At 44.1% G+C, this 16069-nt stretch overlaps 1 protein-coding gene across 1 annotated transcript in view; it reads right to left on the bottom strand.

Annotated features, from left to right (window-relative positions):
* LOC147018706 (endothelin-converting enzyme 1-like) overlaps positions 1-16067 on the bottom strand; it is a 75461-nt gene extending 59394 nt beyond the window's left edge. The window contains exons 1-2 of the mRNA XM_085898661.1: positions 16049-16067; positions 15762-15949 (exon numbers count right to left, since the gene is read on the bottom strand). Coding sequence (XP_085754787.1) covers positions 15762-15866 — 105 coding nt within the window. The 5' untranslated portion in view covers positions 15867-15949; positions 16049-16067. The remainder of the gene's footprint in view (positions 1-15761; positions 15950-16048) is intronic.
* Between the last annotated feature and the right edge of the window lie 2 nt (positions 16068-16069).

The following is a 16069-nucleotide window of genomic DNA, read 5'->3' as shown; positions in this document are numbered from 1 at the left end:
GCGCTAACCATGAAGGTCAAGGCCGATCGCCACCAAAAACTAATCAGCTGATCGCCTATCGATATGCTATATATCCACCAAGTTTGGAGATGATCCGATAAAATTTACTCAAAAGCTAAGGGTTTAGTTGATTTTGATGTTTGACCATCTGGCGACCTTGACCTTTGAAATTTTGGGCGTCGAAAGGTATTGCGCTCACGAGTATACATGTCAAGTTTGAGAGCCATTGCTTTAGAACTGTGACTTAGAGAGCAAGTTAAAAGTTGAAAATCAATTGTAACAGACAAATATATAAATATATAAACAAAAAAACAAATAAACCGATCGAGTAACATATCTTGCTTTGGCAAGATAACAAACCGGACGATTACAATATCCCGCTCCCTCCCTCCGGGGGGTGGGATACAGGGCCGTAGCCAGGGCTCAGTATTAAGGGGGGCATATGAACTGGATGGGGGGGGCACAATTATTATATTTAATATTTTTGATAACCCGGTATTCTATTGTATTCATGCAGCATTGACACATCTGTACTGAGGTTGCCGTCGCATACTAACCAAATTGATCTCAGCTAGATTTAATATGTTCCGATGTTTTTGGCCTAAAATTATTCGAATGCAGGAGAGCCGCAACAAATTGGCACATTCACAATGCAGATATTCAATGATTAGACAATTGGCACCAATTCAGGTGCACTTATACAAGGTGTTGTCAAGAATTGGCATTAGAAAATTAATATACCAGAGATACAATGACTAAACGGGGGAGGTTGGCACCAGAATCAGTGCACTTTGAAATAAGATACAGTAGGCTATGACTTGCGATCATCACGTTAAACTACCAACAGCAAATACGACCAGCCTGAAGATACCACAAGGTCCGGATTTAAAGCAGTCAATTACACAGAGGTAAGGTTATACACAAAGCACTAGATATGGGATATGCAAAACACCAAACACAACATTTAACTTAAACATCAGAAGTACAAAGCAACCGACCACGGCGGGTGCTGACCACAACCACACTGCAACCACAACCACACACGCATCACCAGCAGTCACACACACAATCTGAACTCCTCGTATAGTGTTTATACCACTGTACTCGCTGTCAGAAGAGCTGCAGGCGACGTGTCTCGGTGTGGAATCTTCTGAGGACCTCCTCCTTCCATTCATTCAGGCATTTACGTGTGAGGTCTCTCTCGAAGGCCAGCCGTACCAGTAGTGCCTTGCGTGCATGGCGCATGGACCGTCGATGGTCAGTGAAGACATTCCTCAATGTTGAGAATGAGTTTTCACACATGGCAGTGGACGCACCAAACGTTAGTCCAAGTCTCATAGCAGTCACTACACTTGGCATGGCTTCCAGCGTTTTGTGGTATGTTGAGAGGAGTTTTTGTGTTGTCCATCTCTCGTTTGGCTGCTTTTCTGTCTGTGAGCGAATAAACTGCTTTGCAACCACACACTCTGTTTCACTGATGGTTGACTTTGTTAATGTCATGATGTGCTGGAGCAAGTGGGGATCCAAAAACGTGCCATTTTCAGGATTCAAGGCAGCGAGTGAACGGGCGAGTTGTGTGTTGCACTCACTGAAGCGCTGAGCGATCTCGCCAAGCACAGTGTCAATTGCGCTGTAAAAAACCCTCTGCAGTTCCGTCTTGTCATTGTCGTTGTTTTGTCCTGTCGTCTCCAAAACTACAAACTGTACCAAGTTCGTATGCATTGTGCGTCTCCGTTTTGGTGGTGCAGGTGTAGCAGTGTGAGCATCGTTGGCCTTGTTCCACAGATCAGTGAACTCATCCTCAGAGCGGAGTTTCTTCACACACTCTGTAACACTCGCCACCAGTTCCAACCCTGTTAGCAAGTCCATGTCCTCTGCCTGCAAGAGTCTGTTAGAGCCATCTAACATCATCAGCAGTTTTTGTACAAAGATAGCAATGAACATGAAGGCAGGCCCAGAGACTTCCTGCAAAAGCCCAATAGCCTCCATCCTCATCTCTGCACCAATCTCCGACAGTAAGGATGCGATATCCTTAAAAGATCCTATGATCACAGACACGGTGGCTAAATGTCCCGTCCACCTTTGATAAAGAAGTCGTTTAAACCGCTCACCTTTATACTGTGCAGCAACAGTGGGCTTTCTGAAGAATTTGTACAGGCAACAACAAACCTCGAGGAAATCAGTGACAGCTTTCTCTGCTGCCAGTGCGTGGATAACTACCAGATGGAGTTGGTGATTTAAGCAGTGCACACAGGGGATTTCTCTTCCCAATATCTCTTGCAACAACTTTTGCACCCCACCGTGCTTCCCAGCCATTACCGAAGCCCCGTCGTACACCTGACTTAATATTTTTGACGTGTCAAGTCCTGCTTTTGTCAGCTCTGCCATTATTAGGTCCGTCAATGTTTTTGCATCTCCAGCGTCGGCTGTAGCTATTGTGAGTAGACACTCTGTTGCTTCATTTGATGCCGATACAAAGCGAATGATGATCGATATGTTCTCACATTCAGTGGGGTCCTTCGTCCCATCCACCTTGAGGGTAAACCACGATGTGCCTACTTCTTCCACGATGGTATCCGTCACAACATTACTCAATGTGCAGATCAGTTCATTCTGCATTTCCGGACTAGTATAGCCTGCGTTTCGTGGGATATGCTTTATTATTTCGGCTAGCTCGGTGTCTTTTTTGAGTGTGTAGTTTAAAAGCGAGAGGAAGAGCCCACTGTGCCCGTCTGACATATCTTCAAAATTATCAAGGCTCCCTCTAAAAGGTATCTGATTTTTGGCGAGAAATCCCACAACATCTATAAGAGCAGACACATAGTACCGGTTTCTATTTCGCTGGTCAGCATTGAGGAGTGCGGAAATCTCCTCATCACAATCGATGCGCCTCTCGTTCTCCTTCCACCTCAAAACACAAGTTAAATGTTCCTTTGAAGTTGCGCGTTTGTGAAACCCCCTGCCTTTCTCAACGGCATGTTTCCAATTCCGGTAGCCTCACACTGTGAAAGTAGAGTCCACTGGGCCACGTGCAGTGTTGAACTTCCTACATGGATAGCAGAATGCTGCATCTGTCTGCACACTGTATTCCAGCCATTCATTAGTCTGGTACCACGAGGACACAAACGAGCGACTCTTGTTCTGCAACAGATGGCCAGGGTACCACTGTATAACAACTTGATTCGGTCTCTCACTTCCAAGATCATCGGGAAGCAGCTTGACAGTCACACCCGATCCTGAAGCCGCCGCCGAGCGTGGAAACTCGGCTGCCTACGCTGGAGCTCCAGCCGCAGGGCTGACGTTGCTGGCTTGGCCAAGTTGGCCAGCTTCTGTCGGTATTTCATCTACATGATCATCTTTTCCTCCTCCTCCTCCATCTCCTCCCACAACATGTCTTTCATCATCTTCTTCATTTTTGTCGGTTGCATTTTTTCCTTTTCTGAGCCATTTTCGTATATCCATCATCCACGTCTTTTTCTCCTGCTGCTAGCTAGCGCTCTCCATGACTCGTCCCTTGTGACTCGCATCACGAATCTCGCAACTCGCGAGATTTGACGGTTGACGGTTTTATTTATTAAATGATCCATGCATCAAAAACAGGTTTTATCTGCATAATTTCAAATGTAAGCACGATTGCAAACACACATATTATTAATTTTTATTATAAAATTACTTTTGTAAGATGGAGGGTTGACGGGTTGTGAAGGTCACGTGGTGCACGTGCACTTCATCTTTAATAATGTAAATTGATGTCTTTTCCTTCATCATATTATGACTATATTACATTTATACCTAACTTACAACCAATCAGGTAACCTGCTCAATAGGGTCTCCATATCGAATACGCTGATTGGCTATTCCTTAAAACAAAATGATCCACGATATATATATATATATATATATATATATATATATATATATATATATATATATATATATATATATAAATAACCACCCACAACATCGACATTCGACACGAGGTCTTGGCTGCTGCCGTTGGTGTTTGCGTTATTATCTTTTATCTTGTGGTCTTGGACTGTATTGTCTTGCCATTTGCTTTTGGAGATGCGCTGGGAAGCGCACACTCATCTCTTGACTGTTATTCAAAGAAGGATATTATAAAAGAACAGTTTATCCAAGAAGGCTTTATTATTCACCATGTTGAACATCTGTAATAAGGGTTTTAGTTCACACAGGTGAACTCTTAAAACAGCAAGTTCACAGTGGGCGCTCATCGTTAAACACAAAGTTGTTCACAAGGTGCAACAGGGCATAAATGGGTAGTGTACAAGTGAGGGGAGATGGTAGTGAGAACTATGAGAGCTGTGAGGGTTGTTGTACAGTGGCCTGCAAAATTATTCACCCCGACCCATAATGCCACATTTAGATGAATTACAAATTATGTAGAAGCAATGTTTTGAAATGAACTTTGTTATTCATAACTGAAAAGATCAATGTTGTAGTTGAAGGAGGTTACTTGTCAAGAACACAATCCTGGACAGGTCGTCACTCCGACACAGTATACCAGCATGCCGGCACTCATTTCGCCGACCTCGGAAGGATGACAGGCCAAGTTAACCCCACCTGCTCAGGACCCGCGGATCCAAAGCCCGCCGCCCTAACCATAAAGTCAACACCAGGTATGGGTGACAAGGGGAGTTAGAAAGAAAAAGTTTAATTCATTGCATACCAATGTCTGTTTCCTAAGGGAAATTGGAAGGTTTCATTCAACACGTTGTGTTGAACGTTCCAAGATCACAACGACAGTGTGACCAAAAAACAAATGAGGAACTGACCTTCGTAGAATGCAATTCATCGAGCTTTTGTTGAATTCAAAAGCAAAATTTGTTTTCAAACACCCACACCTTCCCTCACAAGCAATACACAAAAGCATTTACCCGGACTCATGACAATCATAAAGGTAGTCACCATTTGGTTTTTCATGGTTATGTTGAACATCTGGTGTATCATTACGAGAATGGTTGAGCTGGTCAATGACCTGGTCAATACACAATCGAGCACAAATACAACATTCCTTCATGAAAGCTTGAAAGACCATGTCTCTATTAATCAGATCACAAGATATGTGAAATCAGTGGAATCTTGTTGAGATCAATTGTCTAGCAATGTGTCATAAGACAAGGAAGCACAAACATTCGGGATCAGCTGTTTTAAGTGCATCTTAAGAGACAAAGAGAAGTCGCATATGCCCTTAATCCCATTGCAGCATCACAAAAATTCCCCAATTACAGTGTAGCCATTTCACAACTATTCTAAAACGTGATCCTTGATGACAAAGCTATTACAATTCTACATCTTGAAAGGATTATTTCCACTTGCTGACAGAGCTTGTCAAAGTAAACAGAGATTGACATGGATAGAAACTGCTGGGAGGTGCAGAGGTGACCGGTAAGGTTGAAGAGGAGGTGAAGAGGAGAGTAGGACTGCATTACAAAGCAAATCACATGTCAAATGGGACATCCACCTGCCTGTCGCATGTACAATTTGCTTTTCAGAAATCTCAGTGCATTTCATAATACCTTTTGATGGGACAAAAGGTGGACCGTCTCCTGTACGAGTCAGATGACAGTTTATTCCCTTCACTCATTTGAACTTTTCCTGGCATACCACCAACCAACACTTACCATGCAATGGCATCTCAGCTACAATTCAGGTTATTAAAGGTTTAAACGTTTTAACTGAATGTGAAAGAATTCATGATGGCTCGCTCCCTGGGGCAGTAAAAAAAATCATCTGCTCTTGAGGCCGATGCCCTTTACTCCAAGCACTCAACCTTGGCTTTGTTACCAACGTGGACGACAATCATTTGGAAGTAAAAGGAGAACTGCACACACGATCCATGACACAAGGAATGCATCAAAACCACAAACTAGCAATAGTTACACAAATCGTGAAAAAAAACGCTCAACAGTGTCCAAGATTACAAGACATCGTGACAAAAAGTGGGACAGTGCATGGAAATTACCAACCTTCTCATCAATCTTTTCCTGGGCCTAGTCATACCTGTGAAGCAAGTATCTTTCAAATATGGTTTTGTTGTTCTCGTATATCTATTTTGGAGTCGTAAAAACATCATTTTCTTCTTTCTTTTGCAAAATATAAAAGATTTCCGATTGGTGCATCCCCCCACCAACATTCTCTTTTTCATGATCAGGTTGCGAGAAAGGAGAAAAGTGCAAGAAAACTTAAGACATAAAGCCCTAGAAAAACTTGTGTTAGTAAACTTCAAGTGCACTGTGTAAGAACTATGCAGGATATAAACTATAATTAATTAGTTTTACTATGACTGCTTAACCTGCCAAGTTATTTAATTAATGGACTTATCGATTCTAGACTTTAACCCTTTGCGATTCCAGTTTGATGCAGCTCGCAAGCAACACTTTTTTTATTTACAAACTTCCTGAGCATATCTTAGATCCACACACATGACACACTTCTGTTTTGCATCAACATGCAAAGCACACACCAACAAAACAGAACTAATCGCAAAAGATTTTGGACGAATACATGATTTTCAAAATGATGTATGAATGCTAAGGAGGTCGTGTGTGTGTGTGTGTGTGTGTGTGTGTGTGTGTGTGTGTGTGTGTGTGTGTGTGTGTGTGTGTGTGTGTGTGTGTGTGTGTGTGTGTGTGTGTGTGTGTGTGTGTGTGTGTGTGTGTGTGTGTGTGTGTGTGTGTGTGTGTGTGTGTGTGTGTGTTTGCAGTGACTCGTTTCTGCTGGTCCGGGCATTTTTAACCTGCCACTGCTCGGATGAAATCTGAAAGTGAAATGGTCTTTCAAGTACAACTTTCAGCATTTAAACAAAAGAGTGGCAATTTCTAGATAGTTAACCATAATTGCTCCATCCTTGGTGCAAATTAGACTCAACTAAATAAAAGAAATACGACAAATATCCATGGATGAAACTGAGAGATGTTGACTTCCTATCATTTCCTGTTAATACAAGCGAGCGGACGCAGTGGAGATCTAAACACACACACACACACACACACACACACACACACACACACACACACACACACACACACACACACACACACACACACACACACACACACACACACACACACACACACACACACACACACACCATCAGCTATTCCTAAAAATATAATATAAAGGATTGCTGTCAATTAATGTGGACACACACAATATTTACAGTGGCCTGCAAAAGTATTCATCCCCACCAATGTTTTCACATTTTGATGCCACCTGAGATTATTTAATGATGTTTTCAAATCAAACTTGATACAGAGTTTTCACAAACTACCCCAAAGTGATGAAGCAAAAACAAAAAAAAAAGAAGATAAAATGTAAATAAGAAAACCAGATGATTCTCAGTTGCAGAAGTATTCAAACCCTTTGCCGAATTAACCCCAAACCACTTCAGGAGAAAATTATTTGTTTGAACGTTACAAAGTAAATGTAATAAGTTTCACCATTTGTAATCAGTGGTTTAACCTGATTAAGCGTCTCCACTTATCGAAGGAGTTTTAAGGTGCAACTCACTTGGTCAACCAAAAAAAGGCAAACATGAAGACCAAGGAGCTTTCCAAAGAAGTCAGGCATAAAGTGGTGGAGAAGCACCGTTCAGGAGAGGGTTGCAAGACATTTGCAAAGTCACTCATTATCCCTTTAAGTACAGTGAAATCTATCAATAAGAGGTGGAAGACATATCATACCACCCAGATCAGGTCACCCATCCAAACTCAGCAGCAGGGCAAGCAGGAAACTGGTTCAGGATGTCAATGTAAATGCAACAATGACTGAAAGATCTGCAAGGCTCTTGCTGTGGGTCAGTACTGATTGATCAACAATATCCCGTTAACTTCACAAAGCTGACCTTTATGGACAGGTGACAATAAAGAAGCCATTACTGAAAGACACATCTAAAAGCTCGTATGGAATTTGCAAAAAAAGCATCTTGAAGATACTGCAGGCATGTGGAGAAAAGTTAGTGGTCAGACGAGACAAAAATTGAACTTTTTGGTCTAAATTCAATGCATTACGTCTGGAACAAGCCCAACAATGCACATCACCCAGTGAAATTCATCCCTACTATCAAGCATGGTGGTGGCAGCATCATGTTATGGGGCTGCTTGTCATCAGTAAGGACTGACAAGCTTGTGAGGATAGAAGGGACAATGGATGGTACAAAGTACAGGAGAATCCTTGATGAAAACCTATTTGAATCAGCCCTGGATCTGAAACTGGGTAGAAGATTCACATTTCAGCAGGACAATGATCCAAAGCACAAAACTAAAGCCACGCTGGAGTGGCTGAATAAGAAGAAAATAAATGTTCTTGAGTGGCCCAGTCAAAGTCCTGACTTGAACCCAACTCCACATTTATGGCAAGACTTGAAGATTACAGTCCATCGGCGATCCCCATCAAACTTAGCAGAACAAGAGCAATTTTCACATGAAGTGGGAAAGATTTCACCATTTCACTGTGTAAAGCTGTTAGAAACTCATAGCAGTCATTGCTGCAAAAAGTGCTTCCCGCAAGCTCTGAATGAAGGGGCTGAATACTTTTGTAACCAATGAATTTTGATTTGTACCCGTTTTTGGCAGGTGTTCTTGACAAGTAACCTCCTTCAACTACAACATTGATCTTTTCAGTTATGAATAACAAAGTTCATTTCAAAACATTGCTTCCACATAATTTGTAATTCATCTAAATGTGGCATTATGGGTCGGGGTGAATAATTTTGCAGGCCACTGTACAACAACCCTCACAGCTCTCATAGTTCTCACTACCATCTCCCAGCCTCCCACCCCGACGATTAATCGGAAACATCATCATTTTAAACTTACCCTGCACATTCACAAGCCTCAGATATGTCCCTCTCATCAGTGTTCAGAAGCACCCAAACCAGATATGGTGTCTTCCTCAGGTAGGTACCTAATACATCGAGCTCCCATATAAATATAGTTGGCACAAGCTTTGTGTATTTTCAAATCACAAAGATGTCCTTTGCCAAAGAGTTGGTTACTGTAACTTGGTAATGCCACACAGCATTCTCTTTCCAATTGAAGACGTTCATTAAATAAATCACCAATACTTCCATGTTTACAAGAGGAACTTCGACAAGGTTAAAGTCCATTCACTGGTGGCGATCCGTTGAGGGTTTGTGAAGCACACGCTCGTTCACTCGTGTCTTGAATCAGCCCACATGGTCGGGAGTGTGCACTTCGGGCAATTGCCCGTTCAACAAGTTCAGAAAGTTCTCCAAGTCTTTTGTTGTACAGGGGCACAGCCCATTCTCTCAGGTACTTTTCCAAGTATTTTCCGCTCCTTTTATAAGCTTTGTGAGCCATTTTAGGGAATGGTGCCCCGAACACCGCTGTTCCTAGGGGTTTATCTGCATAGGCACCGAGCTGTACATGACTGCCATGTTTAAAGAAGGCACTGCGTAAAACTGTACGTGCGCTGAGGTTTGACAAGGAGGCCAAAGTGCGAGGAATCTGAGGGGCGTAGAGCATCACCGATGGTCAAGTGATTCTCGTCCTGCTTACAGGGGAATTCACGGATTGCGTTCCTCCAAGCATGTCCCTCGGTGTACTGATGTTAGAGTGGAGGGTGGTGGGCTCTTGACAGAGGAGTCTGAAGTGAAGGGCCGTTGGGCCGGGTTCTTTGAGCGGCTGTACCAGTCTGATTCACCAGCTGTGGAGTTCGATGTCAGGGGTGTTACTATCCCTATTGCTGGCCCTCCAATCAACTGTTACCCATCTTCGTTTGTAGAAACACAGGATGCGGTGAACCGGTTGAAATGGGGTTAGCTCCTGGGAACTGTGGCATCCATGCTGAACTTCTCAAGGCTGGTGGAAATGCTGTACTCGTGTCATTGCATGCAGTTCTATGCTCTGCCTGGAACACAGACGTCATCCCAACTGACTGGAAGAGGAGCCTTGTTGTCCCTCTCTGGAAAGGGAAGGGTGATCGCCAGGATTGCAACAACTACCAAGTGGTGATGATTCTTTCAGTGCCAGGCAAGGTCTTTGCTCAGATAATTCTTGACAGGGTTTGCTACCATCTGCTTGAGCACCAGCACCCAAAGCAATCAGGCTTTACACCAAAAGAGGTCAACGATTGACCGTATCCTTGCCCTTCGGGTCCTCAAACACAGACGAGAGTTTTGGCATGGGCTGCTTGCAGCCTATATTGATCTCTGTAAAGCGTTTGATTCAGTGAATCAGGACGTCCTCTAGAGGATTCTTGGTCTTCGTGGGGTGCCACCAAAACTGATCAAACTGATGTCTGAACTGTACTCTGGTACTGAGGGAGCTGTGAGATGTGGTGATACCATTTCTGATACATTTCCAGTTATTACTGGAGTTCATCAGGGGTGCGTACTGGCCACCACACTTTTCAGTGCTTGTTTGGACTGGATTCTGGGGAGGATGTCGGAGAGATCAAGCTGCAGTGCATCGTTTGGGAATGTCAAGATCTCTGACCTTGATTTCGCAGATGATGCAGTCATCTTTGCGGAGACTCTAGATATCCTTTTGAGGGCCCTCGAGGTGCTGAATGAGGAGTTGGAGCTGCTCAGATTACGGTTTTCCTGGGTCAAAACTAAGATCCAGGTCTTCAATGACATCTTGGATGCAGCCATCTTGTCGGTACCTGTTTGTGGTGAGGATGTTGAGCTCACGGAGAGATTCACTTACCTTGGCAGTGATAGTCATATCTTTTCTGGCTGTAAGCCAGAGGTCAATAGACATCTGGGTTGGGCTTGGGGAGTCATGGATTCACTGGATCATGGGGTGTGGCAATGTCAGTACCTGCGCAGGACAATGAAAGTCTGAGTCTACAGGTCCTTGGTGCTTCGAGTATTGCTCTATGGATGTGAGACTTGGACTCTGACCAGGGATCTGAGAAAGAGACTTTATTCCTTTGGTACCAGTTCTCTTCAGAGAATCCTTGGCTATCGCGAGTCAGACTTTGTGTCCAATGAGCGGTTGTTGAGAGAGACTCAAATGAGATTTGTTACCTGCATAGTCCGTGAGCGTGAGCTACGGCTGTATGGGCATGTGGCTCACTTTCCTGACGCTGATCCTGCTCACCAGATTCTCTCAGTGAGGGAGCCTCATGAGTGGAGGAGGTCAATGGGCCGACGACGTGCCTCGTGGTTGCAGCAGGTTGAGCGGCATCTAAAGGGGATGGTGATGGGCCAGACATCTGCCTGGGGGATGGCCAGAGGGAGGCCCCTGGAGTACCAGCGGAAAGTAGACGCAGCGACGTGCTGCTCCAGTGCATGCTCCCATACCTGACACCGAGCATCTGGAGCAGATTACGTCATTTCAAAAATCATGTATTAAAGACACAACTGGGAAGATAAATGGAATGGTGTTATTGCATCAGCAGAGTTTGTGATGTTGAAGTCAAAGGAAGTGCTGCTGGTATTGTGTCAGAGTTTGATGATGAAACAAAATAATTCAGTTTTAATCATCAACCTCGGTGAAAATAAGAAGGATGGGCTTGTATACATTGGGAAAAAAGAAGAGATTATGTGCAGATCAAATAAACAGAAGGAAAAATCAAACTGAACAAAAAAAAAAAGATCGAAAAAAAGAAAAAAAATCATCATTTGAAGAGCCTCCTGCCATTTCCAAATCAAGCAACGAGAAGGTATCTTCAAATGCAAAGCTCGTAACCCTCTGCTTTGTATTCAAATGAAACTTGATGAAAAAAAAAACACAGAAAAAAACAAATTAAATAACGCCATCGGTGACTGTCACTGGAGGGATAAAAAAAATTGTGCATTTTATTAATGTGTGTTCTCCATACTCTTATAATAAATATTTGTTGAAGATTTTATAGCAAAATCTCAAAAGGTAAAAATGTTTTGGCCTGGCCAAATACACTGAAGCTCAGTCTTTAAGAAGAATAATAGTGTGTGTGTGTCAGTGTGTGTCAGTGTGTGTCAGTGTGTGTCAGTGTGTGTCAGTGTGTGTCTGTGTGTGTCTGTGTGTGTCTGTGTGTGTCTGTGTGTGTCTGTGTGTGTCTGTGTGTGTCTGTGTGTGTCTGTGTGTGTCTGTGTGTGTCTGTGTGTGTCTGTGTGTGTCTGTGACGTGCGGTGAGAGCAAGGGAAGGCAGACGTGCGGTGGAGTGTTAATTACGATTCATACCGTCTCATCAAAATGCTTCTGCCCAGAACAACAGTGTAAATGGAAACAAAATAATGTCTGAAATCCATTTTCTACCGGTCATACTATAAATACCGCCGAGAGACAAACACCGCCTGGACACGTCCAGAGATACATACCATCTCGACATAACAACTGGTTGGATGTGTCGAGAGAGAGAGAGAGACAGAGAGAGAAAGACAGGGAGGAGGGTGCTGTACTGTATTGGGAGGGGGTAGAGCAAGGATGGGACAGAGATAGCGGTGGAGGTAATGGAGTTAGCAAAGAGAATACGTTATACTTTAGGAACAACAAGACACACACACACACACACACACACACACACACACACACACACACACACACACACACACACACACACACACACACACACACACACACACACACACACACACACACACACACACACACACACACACACACACACACGCCGCATTATTATCATTATCACTACTTTGGGGACACCTGCAAATTATTTGTGGGACATCTGTAATCATATTTTATTCCATAAAATGTCACAATGATTTTTTTCATTTGTGCAATTCAATGTCTCAAATCACAGAGAAGTTGATTCCGAGTACAAGTCTATGCCCTGCCGGGGGGGGGGGGGGAGGGAGGGGGGCAATTTGTGCGTGCACACACCACACCCACACTCACACCCAGTTCCAATTGGAGGACAAAGGAAAGTCCATACATGTCGGTGAAGTAGAAAATTCGTGTTATTGTGTTGTGTGCATTGTCAGGACCAAACAATCGGGGTCAAAGCTTGTTCTGAAGCTTGGATATGTCGATACGTTGGACACTGTCTAGGGAGTGAAATAACAACACAAGTTATAAGCAACACAGACCCGGATGAACGGCCGCATACAAACACAGCCCAGAAGCGAGACAAACTCTCCAACCATTATATATCCAGATATAGTGAATAGTCTCATCTTTATGAAACTTTTTTATGCCCTAGAAGACATGAAGGCATGGGAAAGTTTTGGATGCCCACAACCAGTTGACGTTTGGCTGAATCAGTGATGTGACTGCTTTGGTGAAGAATGGCAACCACATTGTATGAGCAAAGGTAGGGGTTTTGACATGATGGCTGGGAGGTACGCACACTCACCTCTAAACTGTCTAGCCTTGGTTCAAATCCTGACCCACCTATAAACTGTCATCCTGGTGTTTCATCAATGCCAGGTGTCATTCCTCGGATAGACAGGAATCGGGCATCCCATGTACGCGCATTCGTTGGTGGACATTAAAGATCCCACGGTGTCCTTCGTGAAGAGTGGGTTAGCCATCACCGGTACTGTGGCGGAATTCCAAATTCCTACTCCAATTAACAAAGGGCACAGCCATGTCCTCAGTTAATGATGCTACCCTGCAGCCCAGTGCTGAACATAAATGAGGAAGAGGAAGAAGAAAGAGGAAATAGGAAGAAGAAAGTGGAAGAAGGAAGAGGAAGAAGAAAAGGAGGAAAGAGAAAAAGGAAAAGGAGAAAGGAGAAAAAGGAAAAGGAGGAAGAAGAAAGAAGAAAAGGAGGAAGAAGAAAGAGGAAAAGGAGGAAGAAGAAAGAGGAAAAGGAGGAAGAAGAAAGAGGAAAAGGAAGAAGTAGAAAGAGGAAAAGGAGGAAGAAGAAAGAGGAAAAGGAGGAAGAAGAAAGAGGAAAAGGAAGAAGTAGAAAGAGGAAAAGGAGGAAGAAGAAAGAGGAAAAGGGGGAAGAAGAAAGAGGAAAAGGAGGAAGAGGAAAGAGGAAAAGGAGGAAGAAGAAAGAGGAAAAGGAGGAAGAAGAAAGAGGAAAAGGAGGAAGAAGAAAGAGGAAAAGGAGGAAGAGGAAAGAGGAAAAGGAGGAAGAGGAAAGAGGAAAAGGAGGAAGAGGAAAGAGGAAAAGGAGGAAGAAGAAAGAGGAAAAGGAGGAAGAAGAAAGAGGAAAAGGAGGAAGAAGAAAGAGGAAAAGGAGGAAGAAGAAAGAGGAAAAGGAGGAAGAAGAAAGAGGAAAAGGAGGAGGAAGAAAGAGGAAGAGGAGGAAGAAGAAAGAGGAAAGAGCTGAATAAAATGACAGACCCATGTTGGAAGTCGGCAGAGCAGATACGAATGATGTTGTGCGTGTTACTAACAGGCCGAACTGCTCTGACATCATACATGATGCATAACTGCTCCACCAGCTGCTTCTATACATTTTTGATGTTTATTCAGCTCCAAAACTTTATTTACTTTTGCTGACTCATCAAGAAAAAGACACCAACTAAACAAACCATGATAACAGATGGGACATCCAGTTCAGCGTGCATCCGTGAGTCAGCAGAAGCTGTGACGTCACACCGTACCTGACAAACACCAAATCGGACAGTTTTCGTCAGGTCGGGAATTGAACCCGTACGAGACAGCTTAAAGGAAGGACACGCGGACACACGGACACACACACACACACACACACACACACACACACACACACACACACACACACACACACACACACACACACACACACACACACACACACACACACACACACACACACACACACACACACACACACACACACACACACCTCTCCCTTCTGGGTGAGACAAATAATAGTAATTCGAGCAAGAACCAATGGTTTCCGGGCAGACTGGTTTGAATCCCAATTGCCAAAGCAAAGCCGTTGTCGGTGTGCAGCAAGACGGTGAAGAAACACACAATTATAAAAGTCATGACGCAAGTATACTTTCCCCAAAGTAGGAGCAAACACATACCCCCCCCCCTCGTCTTCTCACCTCCACCGTACAATGTACTGTTTAATTGGATGGTCGTGGTGGTGTATGGAACTACCCTGTGGAGCTCCATCCCCCATACTCGATTACAGAGCGTCGGTGCTGCCGAAGCAGTTTCTTGGCAAGGGATGCATACAATACACTGGGTGGTTTGCCATTGCCTTCCCAGCCATCCATTTCATTGCGGAAGTTATTTTTTGACCATCTTCCCGATCACAGTACATATGGTCATGACGATGTCCTTTCCCTTCGTCCTATCTCCTTCCAAACCTGTTTCCCTTTGTTCCAACGCTCTCACCAACAAATTCTTCCTTCCTTTCCGACCTTTTAAAAGTTCCCAACCACATTTACAGCCAATTTACTCGGTTGTTGGCCTCTTGCCGACGACTCGTCACACTCACGGACAATTCGCACGGCACGTGCAACCAACAAAAGCGCAGGAAAACATCGCGAAGAAAAAGAAGAAGAAGAAGAAGAGTCCGCGCTTCTTGACTCATCGGCAAGTGACCCACTCGCGCCCGGAACAGCCACCACACAACAATCATGTGAACAACACATTCCGCCTCAGGTTTCCATTCCCCCACAACTACACTTCCATCGGTTTGCGGGAAACGATGTCCGAGAGAAAGGAAAGCAATCACGGCGTGGAACTCGCTTGTTGAGGGTGAAGAGTTTCATTTGGAGGAAACAAGTAAGTTCAGCGATGAACACGATCCCTCCGCGAATAAACCGCAGATTTACTTAACGCCGTAACACAACCACAACCACAACCACAATCACAACGGCGCGATTACAGGAATCACGGGCGATCGTAGTAATTACACTAATAAAATCCTCTCACCTCGTCAACAACGTCGGCGGCGTCGGTCAGGCGCTCCTCATCTTCAGCAGCCTCCAAATGGCTCTCGTGATTACCTCGTCTGAACAAACCTCGTACCTTGTCCATGGAGTACGAATCCGGTCGTTGGCGAACACACGCAAGTCCTGAACGCACACGCGCCGGCGACGAAATGTCGAATAAGCTGCTTCCTGGGAAAGGCGGGAACGTTTATGACCAAATGGGAAACCTTGTCCACTTGTTATATTTAAAGGACAATCGTTTACTCAATCATCATAATCAACAGGAACCTTGTCGACGCCTTTCACGAG

Source organism: Eptatretus burgeri, chromosome 10 (genome assembly GCF_056783735.1).
Source record: "Eptatretus burgeri isolate ZD-2024b chromosome 10, Ebu_testis_v1, whole genome shotgun sequence".
Classification (NCBI taxonomy): Eukaryota; Metazoa; Chordata; class Myxini; order Myxiniformes; family Myxinidae; genus Eptatretus; species Eptatretus burgeri.
Note: the sequence above shows the minus strand (reverse complement) of the source record. Positions and strands in the feature narration are given on the sequence as shown.